This window comes from Acyrthosiphon pisum, chromosome A1, assembly GCF_005508785.2.
Source record: "Acyrthosiphon pisum isolate AL4f chromosome A1, pea_aphid_22Mar2018_4r6ur, whole genome shotgun sequence".
NCBI classification, from domain to species: domain Eukaryota; kingdom Metazoa; phylum Arthropoda; class Insecta; order Hemiptera; family Aphididae; genus Acyrthosiphon; species Acyrthosiphon pisum.
In genome coordinates this window covers 50,901,762-50,918,498 of record NC_042494.1, presented here as the reverse complement: position 1 = coordinate 50,918,498, position 16,737 = coordinate 50,901,762, and the positions used below count along the sequence as shown (strand labels likewise).

The 16,737-nt window shown below is 30.7% G+C and overlaps 1 protein-coding gene across 1 annotated transcript; it reads left to right on the top strand.

The window, feature by feature from the left end:
* Positions 1 to 212: 212 nt before the first annotated feature.
* Positions 213 to 2,046, top strand: LOC103310063 (protein deadpan-like). The gene has a single exon (XM_016806313.2). It carries the CDS (start codon positions 618 to 620, stop codon positions 1,512 to 1,514), a length of 897 nt encoding a protein of 298 aa, XP_016661802.1. The 5' UTR covers positions 213 to 617; the 3' UTR covers positions 1,515 to 2,046.
* The last annotated feature ends 14,691 nt before the right edge of the window (positions 2,047 to 16,737 follow it).

Genomic DNA, 16,737 nt, shown 5'->3' with positions numbered 1-16,737 from the left:
TACGTGTGTAAGACGGAGACAACACATGCGTGTATCACGTCCTCTTAACTGATTTCATATACCACACTTTATTTAACATATATTGATGCATTTGTTTTTAAAGCATAATATCATTTGCATATTTTATATAACTCTTTTCTTCTTTACAACTAAGACGAGAATTAATGATCACAGAAAAATCTTAGATATAATTGAAAATAATATTTCTTAATTTAGGAAAAATGTTTTTTTATGGTTTTTATTGTTATCAAAGAAAATAGATAATTAAACATGGCTTATGCTACCATGGTTTATATGGTTTATTTGGTGGACTTTTAGTTTACCCTGGTTGAGTATTATCCTGTTAGGTATTAATTTTTACGAACTTGGTACATATTTTTAATGCATATAGTGCATATTTTGAAAGTTTTTGTGCATACTGTTGCATATTTTGTAATTTTTACCATACATATCTACTTCATATTTATAGGATATTTTTAGTGCATATAATTCCGGTCTCTCATTATTACTCAAGCGAACATGGTAAAATATGTCAATATTGAAAATATTATTATAATAATATATTATAATTGTAGCCGGCAAGACACACGAAGTTGGAAAAAGCGGACATCCTAGAAATGACCGTGCGGCACCTGCAGTCGTTGCACCGGAATGGCAACGCCAGCCGACCACTGGCCCCGACCGCCTGTCCGACGGTCGAACCGTTGTCGTCTTCGTCGTCAACCGCAGCCTTAACAGCGGGGGTCGTTCAAAAGTTCCAGACGGGTTACCAGGAATGCGCCGGCGAGGTGAACCGGTTCGTTGACCGGTTGGACGGGGTAGACGAAGACATCAAGAAGAGGCTGATGTCGCACCTAGACTCGTGCGTGGCCAAAATGAGGTACGTCGCAGCGGCCGCGGGCACGGTGCCACCACCGCCACCCCCCCCGCGTCCACACGTGAACAATAGTTACTCGTTGCACCCTCGGATTGACCAAGCGGCGGCGGCAGCATTGGCCGCGGCCGCGTCGGTCCCGATGCCAAGCAGTCGACCGGCCCTACAGCAGCCGCTGTTGGGAGACTTGACGCTCCCTATCATCCCACCGACCGTCCCGCCGCCGTCCATCCCGAAAGCCGGCCGTCTACGGACGAGCGCGTTCACGGCCGTACATGGCCAGCTCCCGCCACATGATGTTGATCTGACGCCTTTCGTGTATTGTGACGAACCGGACGTGTCGTCGACCAGCTCGTGGGCCGAAGACATGGCCGCCGCAGCCACATCCCTGCAGCACCCACCACTTGATTTTTCAATGAAAAAAACGGTGGCCGGGTGCAGCAACAAGAGGCCCCTGGGCGATATACCGGTAAACGTTCCTACGGCCGCCGCATCGTCCTCGCACAAGCAGTCGACGACGGTGGCGTCAAGCGGTAATGGCCCTACGCCCGCGCATGTCCGCAGGCCGGAAGCCGTGGCTGCTGCAGTCAGACCGTGCGACGGTCCCGATTCCGACCCAAACATGTGGAGGCCCTGGTGACGGCCATCCGCGATAAGTCCCAGATACATTATACTTCAGCTGGAGTAGGGCTGGCGGTGTTTTTGGTATATACCGGTTATTACCAGGTATTGTGTATAAATTCTGTATCCAGTACATTTGGTATTTGCCTATACCGGTATACCGTAATTCGGTCGTTACCGTGCCAAGGTGATTACCAAAAATAACGTATTCATGTCTGTCCTCTGTATAAAGAGTACCTGCCCGTATTATATATTTTACAAATCTATTTTCGGTGTAGTGCAGTTTAAACCATATACGGACATAAATGGTTCGTAGTCATTCTTTGTAAGTATGTAAACTATATGGTGGATCACGACTTCAAAAACATTAGGAACCACTGATCTAGAACGGTTTGTAGAACTTAAACCTTTTTTATTATTGCAACACTCCACCCCTTCCTACCACAGTGTTAATAAAATATTTTGTGACCTTTTTTTTAGCCAATAATAATTGCTAACATATTTTTTAAAATAAATATTAAATATTCCTAGGACGGAGAGATTGTTTTAGATTATATACAGGGGTGGCCAAACCGCGTCTCACGAGCCGCATGCGGCTCGCATCTTAACGTAACATTAGATTAAACGTAAGAGCCAAGATGTAAAAAAAAAAAGTCATATAATATATAATAATATGACCTTTTTTTTTTTTTACATCTTTGCTCTTCAATTTTTATTAATATATTTGGTTGCTCGCGAGTCTCTTCTCGCTGGCCACCCCTGATCTATATAATATGATGGATAAGTTCGGACGATGGACCGGAAATCCTCAAGACGTGGCTGGAGGGATCTATAGTTTAAATTCGATAGATCCGCGCACGCGATTTTAGCCACTCGGATATCGAGTTGGAGTCACGCCGATTTTAAGGGGAAAAGCACGTATGGGCCAGTTGGAAAAAATCAAATTGGTAGACTATGTAAACCGTTTGGTGTAATTATTATCTACACGGTAAAATCATCAGTTTAAAAAGATATTCTTGATATTTAACTATTCGTTATTAGGTAGCGTTTTTATACGTAGGTAATCCTCAAGTTATTATAAAATGTTACTGCTTCGCAGTGTTTTAGTTCAGTGAAACGCTTGATTATTCAATATCAATATACATAGGTAAACCTACCTATAAAAAAAAGGATCATCAGACTAATACCACGATTGGCGGTGCTATTCGATAAAAGTACTAGGTTTATGAAACTGAAGATACTCAATACTAAAACGTTCTATGTTTGGAGTTGTACTGTTTTACGCCTCATTGAATTCACACCCTACCCATATATACCGTATTCAGCTACAGTAATACAACAACGCTGTATATCTAGTTCTCCCAATAACATATACAACATAACATAAACATTATACTTATAAATATGTAATGGGATAATAGTATATACATATGGTACATAAAACAACTTGTCCTAACTGGCTAAATGGCAACTACCTGAACGAATTCATCATCACCTATAGCTGGAACTACGGAAACTAAGAGTATGAAATTTAGTCAGTAGTTTCGTTTTATAATGTAGAGATCCACGAAGAAAGGATTTTCTAAAATTCACATTTTAAACAAGTCTTCAAACAAGTATTTTGAGATTCACGGAGGAAATCGAAACTTATTTTTCTATAATATAAATGGTTGCCATTAATTACTCAGCTAGATCAAGTACAAGAATGAAGCATGCATCAAATCGTCGCGTTTACATGGCTTCGAGCATCTATATTTTAAAACCAAATGTATGTTATGTAGCTTAATATATACTCAAAACCTACTCGATTTATTTTTACGAAAATCTCAGATATTGTGTTTAGAGATTTCAGAAGAGTTTAGAAAGTAAGTAATTTAAACCACGTTAAAATATATACAAAGTAATAAATCCAATATGTGACTGGCCATCTTGGTAGAATTATTTCCCAAAATATACACTGACACCGATTCGTCCGTGAACTGAGGTACACCAAAACTGAGAAACTTTCAAACCGAGAAACAAATGCCTAAGGTTGAAAGCTAGTATAGTTAATATAATTAATATTATATTTATAGTATTTTATACATCACTTGAATTTTTTTACCTAGGCTTTCTAAACCTATAAATATAACATATACAGTGTATATTATACACATGTTATACGGAATTACGATAATTAATTTTAAACCATATTATATATACATCGTAGAAGCATATTGCTAAATAAAATTATGAAGTGATGATGACCATTATACTTTGGGAAACGGGTGACGGAAACCTTATGATTTATTATTTAATTAAAATTTAACACATCCATGACGATGACCTAATTAAAGAAGAGTTATCCTCGAAAGCTACTAAACACTTTAGAGAGTTTCCATTTTTTTCTTTTTGTGTTCAGAGAGTATCTCATGTTTAAGGCTTCACGAGAATTAATATTATAGTTTTTCTATTTTTACCATATATACAGGTGGTGCTGGTATACTACTGCTGCCTTGTAAATCTTTAAATATATTACACCCATAGTATAATATAATACCTATATTATCCATTTATACAATTTATTGAACCTATTTTATAGTTAACTAAAATTAAATTATAAAATTTGAAATATAATTTTGGATAAGTAACTCATAATGTTAAATCATTATTATGTCCAAGCAATAAGTTCTTATTCACTATTAATTTAAACATTTTTATTGCTCTACTTAATATTTCAATAGTAAATAAGTAAGGGTGACGTAAATATATTTGGTCAAAACAAAATTGATCCAACTGTAGCATTTTATTTTTTTGTCAAAATATGTCCTGTGTCCTGTCTATTTTAAGTAAGTACACCGGAATTTGATTACTTAAACCTAGTATGGAGTCTACGCGTCATGTATATACAAAGTACAATTTTTACTTATGCACAAATATAGTATTTTATATTATTATAATCAGTAATCAACGCTTATTAGACTAACCTTGGGATCACAGTATTTGAGTTCATTATATGAGAACATATTATATGCATCGTAATAAAAAATAAAAATTTGAGTAGTATAATAGCATAATGTAGCATTGTAATTTGTAGCATAATATTATGTTTTTTATTTGTCTATTTCAAATGTATGTAAAATAAAAACTAATGAAAATTGAAAACGATAAAAATAGTAAACATATTTTTTTCCAATTATGTAGTTTTGTAAATAATTACTACAATTACATAAAAACATATTTTCTAATTATTAATACTTTTCAATAGGATATGTTGAGGAAATAGTATTAGTTGTCAAATATAATATGTACCATAAAATTTGGAAAATGGACTAATAATAAAAATTGAGGAAATATTTCTTTAAAACATACTTTAAACAGTTTGGTGAGTCAAATAGACGATTTTTATTCTGTATGTATATATGTGTAAATCGGGACTAGCCTATTTGAGTCCATTAACTAATTAATTAGTCCTAAAAACTGCGACTACTGTATATTGATACTTCCACATACAGTTCTATACCACGATCGTGGTTGTTGATTGTACGTTCATTTTGGAGTCGGAGTGGCACGGCGGTGGCGTTTGTTTAACTCCATAATATTGTCAAAAGGTTGATTAAGCGGTGAAGATAATTAAAAAAAAAAATGAATTGGTATAATATTTATAAATGAGGTGATAAGTATGATCTAGGGATACATTTACCCTCCACCCACCAATTCACGAGTGCCACTGAATATTTATGTGTATAATAATATATATAGGTATGCCAATATATTTATTTTTAACATAATTAATTTAATTCATGGATGTCTGACGTGCAGTGGTTAAGACATGGGGGAAGGTTTTTGGAGGGAATTTTTTTTATAATATCTAGGTAGGTATTATATAAAAAATAAGTTTTGTATATATACATCTTTCACATAATAATTGCCAAGGCAACCAACAAATAAGTAAATAATAATAATATTAATTAAATACTCAAGAATCAATATTTTTCCTCTACAAGAAAAATCTATGAATTGTAAATATTGTTTTTTTATTAATAGTAACCATAATAATGAAAACCTTACGAAAAATCGGTCAGAAACAAATCTTTTTATATAGACCAAAAACATATCAATGTTTTAAAAAATGTAAAATCTCCGTTAATCATTTAGGTACATCGATTTGTGTAATATTATATTATTATATATATTATTTAGATATACCTACGTGACTTCAATCATCATCCTGGGACATAGAATAATTATAGTTGACGAGTCAACCCTATAACCAATTATAACAAGCTTTGAAATTACTAATTAGAATTTATCAAAAAGATTACAAGTGAATGGTATTGTGATAAACAGAAATTGTTTATGTGTTAGGTAGATTTAATTACACTATTACTGGAATATTAATCTAAAAGGGGATTATTTGTATTGGTACCAAACGATAAGTAACTAATCAAACTAAAACGTATTACCAAAAAACAAGGAACGGTGTTAAAAATGTTCAATAATATTCCAATTAAAATGCGTAATGCCATAATATACACCCGAGTACCGATTATAAAAGCTAATTATTGATTTTCAACATTGTTAAAAAAATTTTGACAATTGTATGTATACGCTATACCTGTAGATCAAACCCAAAATGAACAAAAACAATATCGAATAAAAAAAGTTTAGGTTATCATTAATATTGGAATTCCTAATATGATAATCACAGTTAATTGTCTTGTGATAATTATTAATATATTTATAAAGTATATAAGATAGATTAGTTGAATTATAAAATCAAACATGAGTTGAAATAAGCCAAAAAGAATATGTCATCGCATTTTAAAAACGATTAAAGCAGCTGTGTCCAGTGAAAATCAGAAAGTTGATTATTTAATACTAGAATCAAGTATTAACTATAATGATTTTAAATTGCAATGTCCAAACTAATCTTGGGTATTCGACAGTATAAATTGTAAAACTTTTTAATAAAAAATAATTAACAATTGTGAAATATTAAAAACTAATGACAAAACCAAATAATATATAACATAGCCCATCGCAGTATACTTTTTATCGAGTCCCGAGAGAATTATCAGATAAAACTTTCAAACTTAAATTAATTAAACAAACTATATTGGAGAGTATAAGCAATATTCGAGCAGAAAGAAATATGTAAATATTGAGTTATAGTACGAGTTTCAATTAAATAGTGACTTGAAATTGAAAATAATGATTTACTTTTTTCGTATGAAACGGCCCAAGAAGTTCGCAAACACATGGAAAATAAATTGTTCGTCTGTACAAGTGCTGTATAAGACGTGTATTTGTGTACAACTGTAGTGTATAATATTATTATATAAGGTAGTAGCGGTGCGACGACGGAGTAATGGATTTTGATGGAATTCGATCAAAACGAGGAATAATTCAGTGCCCCGACGCACCGCGGAGTGAAACGATTACGATTTATATTTACGATTCAATTACTTTATACACTAGCTGGTAATATTATATTGTGTGCTCTGGTTAATAAAAGCTAGAACAGGTACGCCCCACATGTGTATTCTATATACCAGTTAATGCTTATTCCGTTGCCAGTCTAAAATAACTAGGTAGGTATTACATTTCGATTCGAAAGCTTGTTGACATCGTTCTCCATCGCTATATTATTCCGTTAAATTACAGTATTTCGGGTTCCCCGCAAACAAATGTTTAAACAATGGTTTCGTGGTTTCTATATTAAATTGTAATTGTATTTTGTATTTTGTATTTTTTTTACGAAGTATGTTAATAGCATGCGGTGGGCATTTTTATTTTGAATTTAATTACTCCAGCACAATAATTGCATATCGTAATAATTTAGCAGGTACTATTATTAGCTTTAGCTATTATATATCATTGTCCATTAGTACTTGAATATTATGTTAATGACATATACCTACTTAATGAATTTGAAACTATTATAATACTTACATTCGTACTAAATTTAATTAATTCCACAAAATTTTAGTTGATTTGGGGATAACACTTTCAAATTTCTATAATGTCTAATCACATTGATTAATCACTACTCAGTACCTATTTAAGTCAAGTGGGCGTAGTACCAAATGCGTATTTATTATTTTCCCTAGATTTTAAAAATATGTTAGTACCAAGATTTGTTTATAATAAATATTATGTACATAACTATGTTTTTGATTCTTTCTTAACCTCTTATTACTTATATTATCCTTATCGTAAGTATTATTATATAACCTTATTTTAATATAACTATTTTATTATATTGTAAAAATATTCAAAAGTTTTGAAATGAGGTGAATAGTATGTTTTTAAAACTTATTTTTACTAGCTTAAATTATATTAAAATACCAAGCACCAAAGATGATAAAATATGTCAATTTCAAAATAAATCACAGGTGAGTTTTAAATTAATTATTTTGAGAAATATTAACTTTTATGAAAAACAGTCGTTTGACTATTGGTTATACCTACTTTATCCGTTATAAGGAGAAGTAAATTTCTTATTACTCGGCAAAGGACATAATAATTGCAATTTTCATAGTTATTATTTTTTAATGTATATTCCATTTCCAGAAAACTGAGGGTGTGTGTTTATGTATAGAGAACTACTATACGTTGAAGAGCAAACGAACTCACCTCTTGACGATATTATTTCCGTTGGTAAATTAAAAACGTACTTCACAGTAGGTAAGTAGTTGATGGAAATTACGTTATTGGTTCAATTCTCTGTAAAAAATAATAATTATAATAATATAATGTCACCTAAACAACAATTTTTTAATAAATATTACCGTGAAAAAGTTTGATATATTATTTATTAAACATTTTATATTGATGTTTTTTATTTATTTATATTTGGTGTTAGACCTTAGACCTTTGATCATTGCATGGTTATGGTCACTTTTAATTTACTTTTAGTTATTTCAAACAATAATTATTCCGGACCATCTTATAAATTTAAGTAGATATGTTGTATCATTATCGATCTATAAAAATCATTTTGTAGTATAGACGTCAAGCATATAATTTTAAAATAATTTTTTTTGAAGAAAAAGAATAGTTATCAATTGTGTAGATTGTTTCCTACAATTCGTATGTTTCCTTCTTACGTATGAAGTATTTGTATTATTTTTCTTGCCAATAATATTTAGCAGTTTATACGACTATACTACTTATGAGAATTTATTTTTCTCTACGGATTCCCAATGTGACTATAAAGATTGCGATAATGAATGTTTCCTATTTTAAAATATTTAAATTAACAAATCTCTCTAACTGCAAATTCTTACACTATACTCTTTTGATTAGGTTTACGTAATATATATTACATAGAATGCCTATCCATACATCCATATCCATCAAACGGTTAAATTAAATCCAAAATAAGTTTTTAAGAATTTCATTATTTCATTGCTATGCTGGCGTAAACATCAAGCACATTGATTTATCCGATAGATACCGTGAATTTGATCTATCTGTTATATTAAAATTACTTAATGGCTCAATCGTATTCTGCTGAGTTACATTTAATTTAATCATTTGTTCGGTAGGCGTCGTAATTCAAGGAGTCTTTGTAATTTTGGTCTCTATACGAAAACAATATAATTATAATATAATAATGCTATTTTTAACATCGCTATACTATATTAGATATATTATGTAGATTTATAATTTACTAACCGATATTTTTTAGATAAAACCGAAATCTATATAACCAAATTTATTTTATGGTACCTATATAAAGGATCATCCAAATTATGTGTGACAAAAATGGTGGGGATTTTGTTGGTTCTATTTAGGATATTATGTTGCGTTTAATAATAAACACGTAAATTGATAATTTAATAATAATAATAATGACGACGATGATGAGCTACGTGTATAAAGCTTGACTACGATGACGTCATCGCGTGAGTACATATAATACCTTCGCATTACTCCCTGTGCACGTGATATATATATATTATATATTATTTTGCCACCGCATCCGTCGTCCCGCGTAAAGGCCGATTGTGCGCGCGCGAGTGTGCTTTATATACTTCAAAGGAGATAGTTTTAATGCGTTTGGTTGGGTTCGGAAGCCCCTAAATATATACACAGTATACATAAATATATATATATATGATCACTTCGTGTCCTCGCCAAAGTGGAAGGGTAGTTAGTTATGTGTATAAGAGAACTTTCATAAGCGTATTTATATTGTTGTTGTTATTATTATTATTACAAGCCATTGAAACTACCATCGAGGACACAGCTAGTTGAGTTGTGTGCCATACGAATACATCTATGACTTTTGATAACGTCATGCATTACAATTTTTATATTATCGTCTTATCAACCTGATATATAATACTATTATGTGTGGCCCATGTTGTATAATATAAGTCAAAGTGTTAAGAAGACGTCACACCCGCATGTGTTGTCTCCATCTTACACACGTACGATATAGACAAAACGCGTTTACGCAGTCTGAACTCTGAGTACAAATTGCTCAATTTTGGTTCTAGAGTAAAAATACCTATTATCAAATTGAATAATGACAATATTTCTGAGGGAAATTCGTTGAGTTTTTTTTCTATTATACCCAATATAACGTTCATTATACCTTTTCAAAATTTAATTTCTCGTCTTATCGAAACGGCTTATCCTCCAAAATATTGCCATCCTTTAATTTTCTAATAGGTGTTTTTTATGCCAACACCAAAATTGAGCGAGTACTACTCAGACTGCGTAAACGTTTTTTGTCTATGTCGTACGTGGATAAGACGGAGACAACACAAGCGGGAGTGGCATCCATGATAATCGATTATTATTATAATATTGTATCGACGCGTTAAACAGGGTAATTATATTATAATATTATCTAATAACTAGTAATAGGAGTTAAAAAAAAAAGTTACGCCACTTACAGTTATTAAGCCCGTACACAGGGTTTGAAATACGCGTATTATATATTTATATAAATAGTAAATAACTGCAGAGTGTATATATCGAACCATAATTAAAATAGATAGAAATACCACGCACAGGCTCTATAACTACGTCGTAAATACCAATTTCTGTGTTAATTATATAGGACCTCGGTGCATGTAGAACGTATATGGGTAAGTCACATATCACTGTGTACAATTGAAATATTTTCCACTATAAATTATAGACGGCGTTTTAAATAATTATTATAGAAGATAAATTGCAGCATTTTGGAGGCACCACGAATTTTCAATTATCCGCATATGACAGTTATGGTTTTTTAGTAAAAAAAAAAAAAAAAACATTATTACGATAGGTACTATAAACCAAGGACGTGACATTTTTGACAGGCCGCGAACTTTTCTCGGTCGCTTTGAGAGACGAAATCGACTAGTGTATCGCCACCACTGCGAATAGCAGGTGAGTATATATTATAATACCACTCACCCTATCCTTTTATGCAACTACTAATTGAATGAGCAACTCCGGCACAATGAAAGTACAATGTAGAAGGATTCTAAGAAATTTAATTAGTTCGATTGAGGCATGGTTTGCGGTAGTCACAGCGGTGGTGTACCTTTTACCTTTGAAATTTAAACTTATGATGTATGTATATATTCGCACAGCGATGTAGGAATATGATTGAAGTTTATGAAAAATGTGCATGAAGCAATAATGGCGTAGAGCATTTATGAGAACGACGCTGTGAAAGAATAAAGTAGGAAGCATTAAACTTTTTGTTTTATTTATATATTTCGAATAACTTAAGTGACTTTGACAATCGCAGTTAGCGAATATTTTAATAATCGTAATGTTTATAATAAATTAATGTAGGTACAGGAGAACTGGAGAAAATTGTCAGATACAAATATATAATAGTATCGTACTACAGATGCTCTCGGTGTATATACTGCGTAGTATATTATATATTTATATCTATATTATATTATTATTATACTTGTCATATATGGCAGCGATAAACACGCCCCGGAGGAATATTGAAACGCAATATTAGACATATAATAACAGTAAAGACGTCATGGCATCGTGAAACGTCAATTTATTTCGGATAAGTATTTATTGACGATTTGACGTATACGGTGTCACGGTGGAATCATCGTCGCGAAAAAATAATAACCATAATATAATGATTGCGTATTCTGCAGCAGATATGAAGACATTCCAATTTTGGGTGTTTGTGCAACAGTTGTACTGTCGAGAAGATCGCGTCCACATTATTGATATATATATTATATATATATACATTATACATATATCATAGCTACTAGGTACCTATTCAATAAACAAATATAAAACAATATTGTACATTCATGAATAAAATAATAATCCTTTGAATAATTTCTACATTTTGTGAACTGAACAATTTAAATAAATTACAACTTACAGTAGTAATAATGGTTATTTCCGATTTCCTATAGTCATGCGATTCTACAATAATAAATTAATAATAATACACCGGTGACGTGTGGGACAGTAACTGTTGATGGTTTCTAAAGCTAAACACATAACATTATCGTCAGACAATAATTGGTCATAATTCGTATATTTTGTAGAAAGCAATTCGTCAATATATTTCCACTTAAGGACGTCGGAGTCAGTGCGTGCGTTTTTAATAAAAAAAAATATATTTGTCTTATAGGAAAAAGCTCACGTCATGTAGATTAGTTGGATTTCGTTAATTTTTTTTTATTTAAAAGTAGGGAATATTTTACAAGTCAGATCAAAGTTCGATTTTCAAAATTATAATTATAGAAGATAAAATATGAATTTGAATAATGCACAATATTAATTGTTATTTTTCAAACGTATTTTTTCTAGCACTATTAGTTAGAGTAAAATGAAAATTCGGGCTTTGATCTGACATGTAAAATGTTCACATCTTTGATCTTTCGGATAAAAACAATTAACAAAATTCGACATATCAATGAGGCTTGAGAGTTTTAACTGTGAATTAATTTTTGTTGATATAATACACCGTATCAAATACCCTAAATAGACATTGGGTAGTAGATTAGTGGAAAAGTATTATAATAAAGACATAACAACTGAAATGTAAAATATAATTTTGAAATTTTACAGAATAGCGGATAATTGGAAAAACCCGCACTGACACCCTTAACACCCGAATACTCGAGTGGACGAATATTGATCGGAAACAAAATATAATATTATCATCATTATATATTTAATGGCCATGAATTAGTTTTTATTTTACTTAAAACTCACATATTGTATGAAAAATTGAAGTATGAGATACGCCTGCGCAATAACAGATTTAAAAAAAGATCGCATGAGCTTGAATGTAAAATCGAATAAAATATTAATACGGTATTTATAAATAAATCCTATTTAAATTTGAATCGAGTACAATATACAATGATATTTTTCGAATAAGGAGTGTTGACAATCCTTAAACCTACATAAAGATCAATGATTAACGGATATAGAAAATAAATACATTTTATGAATGATAAAAAAGTACGATCAAGATACTAATTGTATTTGTCTAAATTATTCAGAGTAAGGAAAAAAAGAACTGTCCGAACAGACTTTGATCTAGAATAAAGAAAACAAAATATTATAGAACTAAAAAAGGTTGTGCAAAATAAATTGGATTTATGTGGTGAATCGAACTGCAATATTTTTTGCTACTCATTTATAAAAACAATCCAATGCCGTAAAGGCGAAAAAAATCTTTAATTTTGTATTTCAATTTACGGACGTTTATTTTTTTAGTGGATTCCAACGAGAATTTCTATGTAAAAAACATTATATTGTTAAACTTAATGAAATCAATGACTTTGATAAAAAAAAAAGACTTACGTCGTTTATTACATTTTATAATTAAAGTATTTTTAACATAATGCAATATAATAAACGCTACTAAAATAACAAGTTATTTTCGGTAAAAAAAAAAAAAAGTGGTAATAGTAGACATAATAAAAACTTTAACTTTTTGTTTACGTGAAAAGTATGATGTATGACTTTTAGATTGGTAATCAGCATAAATAAATTATTATGTCAACAATTTATCGTTCAAACATTTCAAACTTTTTGCAATGATTAAAAAAAGTAAGAGACAAAATCATTTTTACTTAAAAAAAAAAAATCCCGCTGAGTTGATATCGACTGCTAAAACGAACATTTATTAGTAGACACGCTTTAAATGTATTCAAACGTCTCATTTATAAAATATCAAATAACAAAGTAATGTTAATAGTTCATATTTAACAAACTTCAACTTGGTGTGTACGGAAAAACATTTTTTTTTCTCTTGAAATGTTAAATTTAAATAAATGCAGGATTACTTTATGAAGTATAAATAGGAGATAACAAGAAAGCAAATGAGATTTTTTCATTCAAAGTAGAATGACAAACAAAATGCAAATGCACGTTAAATAAACAAAATATCTTGAAATGGTATATACGTACGTATACTGTATATTATATATAATATGTTCCTATATAAGATTTAAAACTCTCCAAATCATGTACATGACTTACGTTAGTGTATACTTTAAGATAAATAAAATGTCATGTTAAGTATATTGAGGTTTGAATAACAATTCGTTAATGATTTTAAAAAAAAGTAAACTTTTAGTGAACAAATTAATCTCAGAACAGATTCCCAGACGTTTATGTTTAGTTAGATACGTTAATTAGTTATAGATAAACAATATAATAATTTAATGAAAATTATATTATTTATTATTAGTATTATTGGCCACTGGTAGGTAAAGGTAATTATAGTGGTAAGACTAGTCCAACACATTATATCTAAGGAATATTATATCTGCAAAACAATAATTTATAATTCGATGATATATATTTTTCATGCGATTACTATTGACTGTTAAATGTATTTTCAGATTTCTACACATTTTGAAAATAGCTGAAAAATAACTAAGTTATAACTATGGTTGATGTAATAATATAATGTGTACGTATTACTGTACAATAGGTATATTATAAAAAATAAAACATATTATGTAAATTTCATCGAATACTTAGGATTAAATCTTAATATACTAATCCACAATTGTACCTATAGAATATTTTTATTTTTTTTACGACGAAAATGGAAACAATTTTTTTTACTTTGTTCCCTGACATTCATGACAGCTGATATAATATCAGCAGAATATTATTATAATAACCAAATATTGTTATTATTTTTAACATTTATTGATTACATAGGTAGGTAGTCTATAAGAAACAAAAAAATATAATATTAATTGAATAGAGAATACAAGACATGCTAGGCAGATAAAAGAAGCATCACAGCAGTGAAACTTTTTGGTCAGGTTTTTTTGTATTAGTTTAATTTATATACCTATTTAATATAATATACATAAAATATATATTTACTTATTTTGTTAATGAAAAAGGTTTCTGCTGTCTACACCAGCGTTGTTTAAGGTGGTGAATGGGATTTCCAGCGATGATGTCTAAGTGAAGATTTTTAAAATTAATTTAAATATGAACGAAGGAAGTTTTTAGTAAAATAAGAAGATTATATTTTGGAAATAAAGTTAAAGGGATTCGATACCGTGATTGTCTAACACACGCGTGGCATAGGATTTTAGACGGGTTCTTTGCCAAACATACCAATAATTGGTATGTTTATTATTGGTACCTATGTTATTATTGATCTAATGAAACAATAAGAATTCTAAAAACTGATTTGAATTTGTCATCAAGTCTACTTGAAATCAACTTTCCAATATTTTTGATTTTTTAATTTAAACTTCTTTGAAAATTGAAATAGGACAATGTTTTAATTACTCTTTTTTAATACAACGTTTTTAGGAATTCGAGGGATAATATCAAACATATGGGAAAATCGATTTCAAGTAGACTTGAAAAATTCAAATCTATTTTCAGAATTCTTATCACTTCATTAGATCAATATTGGTATGTTTGGCAAAAAAACATGTGTAAAATACTATGTGACACGTGTGTACGACACAGACATAAAATCACCAGTTAGAATCCCTTTAATGTGGAAAATCGGAGTGGAGTGTAAAATTTTAAACTCAAGTAAATGCTCCCGTTTAAATTTAGAGAGATGTTGAACATTTCAAGTTTTATATATGTTTGAAGCGTCAAACATATATTGGTTCGGTCTAAGCCTAAATTGTCATTAATAGGTAATGATGTATACATAACAAATTTGAACTTCTTATTAAGTTTCAAAATTAGATAGTAGAGGGTCATTCTTCTGTAGTTAATAAGGAGATATTTGTTTTTGTTGTATAGTAACCACGTTGGTTGAAAATTAGTCCAAGGTACTTAGAGAATGCATAAATAAATGGTTTGTTTAAATAGACAGTAGTGGATACATTTTCATGAAGAGTAAATGTACTGTGGGAGAACTTATTGATATTACTTTTAAACAATAATATTAATATGATCATAATATCACTATGAGTATTTAATAACTTTCCTCTCAGGACGGCAAACTAATGCCATGGCAAATTAATTGAAGTACCTACCTATATTAATATATTTGATTGTGGGCGACATTATTCGGCCGTTGTATTTGTTATTTTAAATGTTATACTTGCAATTTATTATAATACATAATGGGATGAATTTAGCAATACAATTTTGATCAATATTAGAAAAATATATATTTGATAATAATATTATCGACGTTAAATTGAAAGTCATCCTTTACGCGATGTAAAAATTATACCATATTTATGGATACAAGGTTTGGACAATAGTTTGACATGCGTCTTTGAATTGTATAATAATGATCAAATGGTCAAAAGTCTGTTAAACCTAGCACAAGCGCATTATTTCTCTGAAAATTTTATTCCGTCCGATTAATCGAAACACAGTCGACCGAAATTAAATCAAATGAAAAATTAGCATGAGGTAAAAAAAAAATTGATTAAAAAAAGGTTATGGGGCAAATTATATTTCCCTTCAGAGTCCATAAGCACGGCGGTGCAGGACTTATCTATAGTCGTGCAGAAGATGGACAGGAGAGGCTGTGAGCCACTGTTAATCTAGACGATGTGAATTTATTATCGGACGACGACACATGGACCGTGAAAGATACACGAGCTTCGCGGCCCGATTAAATGGCCCGGACGGAAAACAGATTTCAGACGACAATCCGTCAAATTACGGGCCAACTGGTGCGGGCGTGCTGAAAGACGGAGAGTGAGAGCCAGAGACAGAGAAAGAGAGTGGAAAACGTTTGTCAAAAGGCAAATAATTTTTTTGCTACAATAAATGTTTATAATATATTATTATTT

Excerpts from the sequence above, each read along its gene's own strand:
- LOC103310063 (XM_016806313.2), top strand. The coding sequence starts at position 618 with ATGACCGTGCGGCACCTGCAGTCGTTGCACCGGAATGGCAACGCCAGC.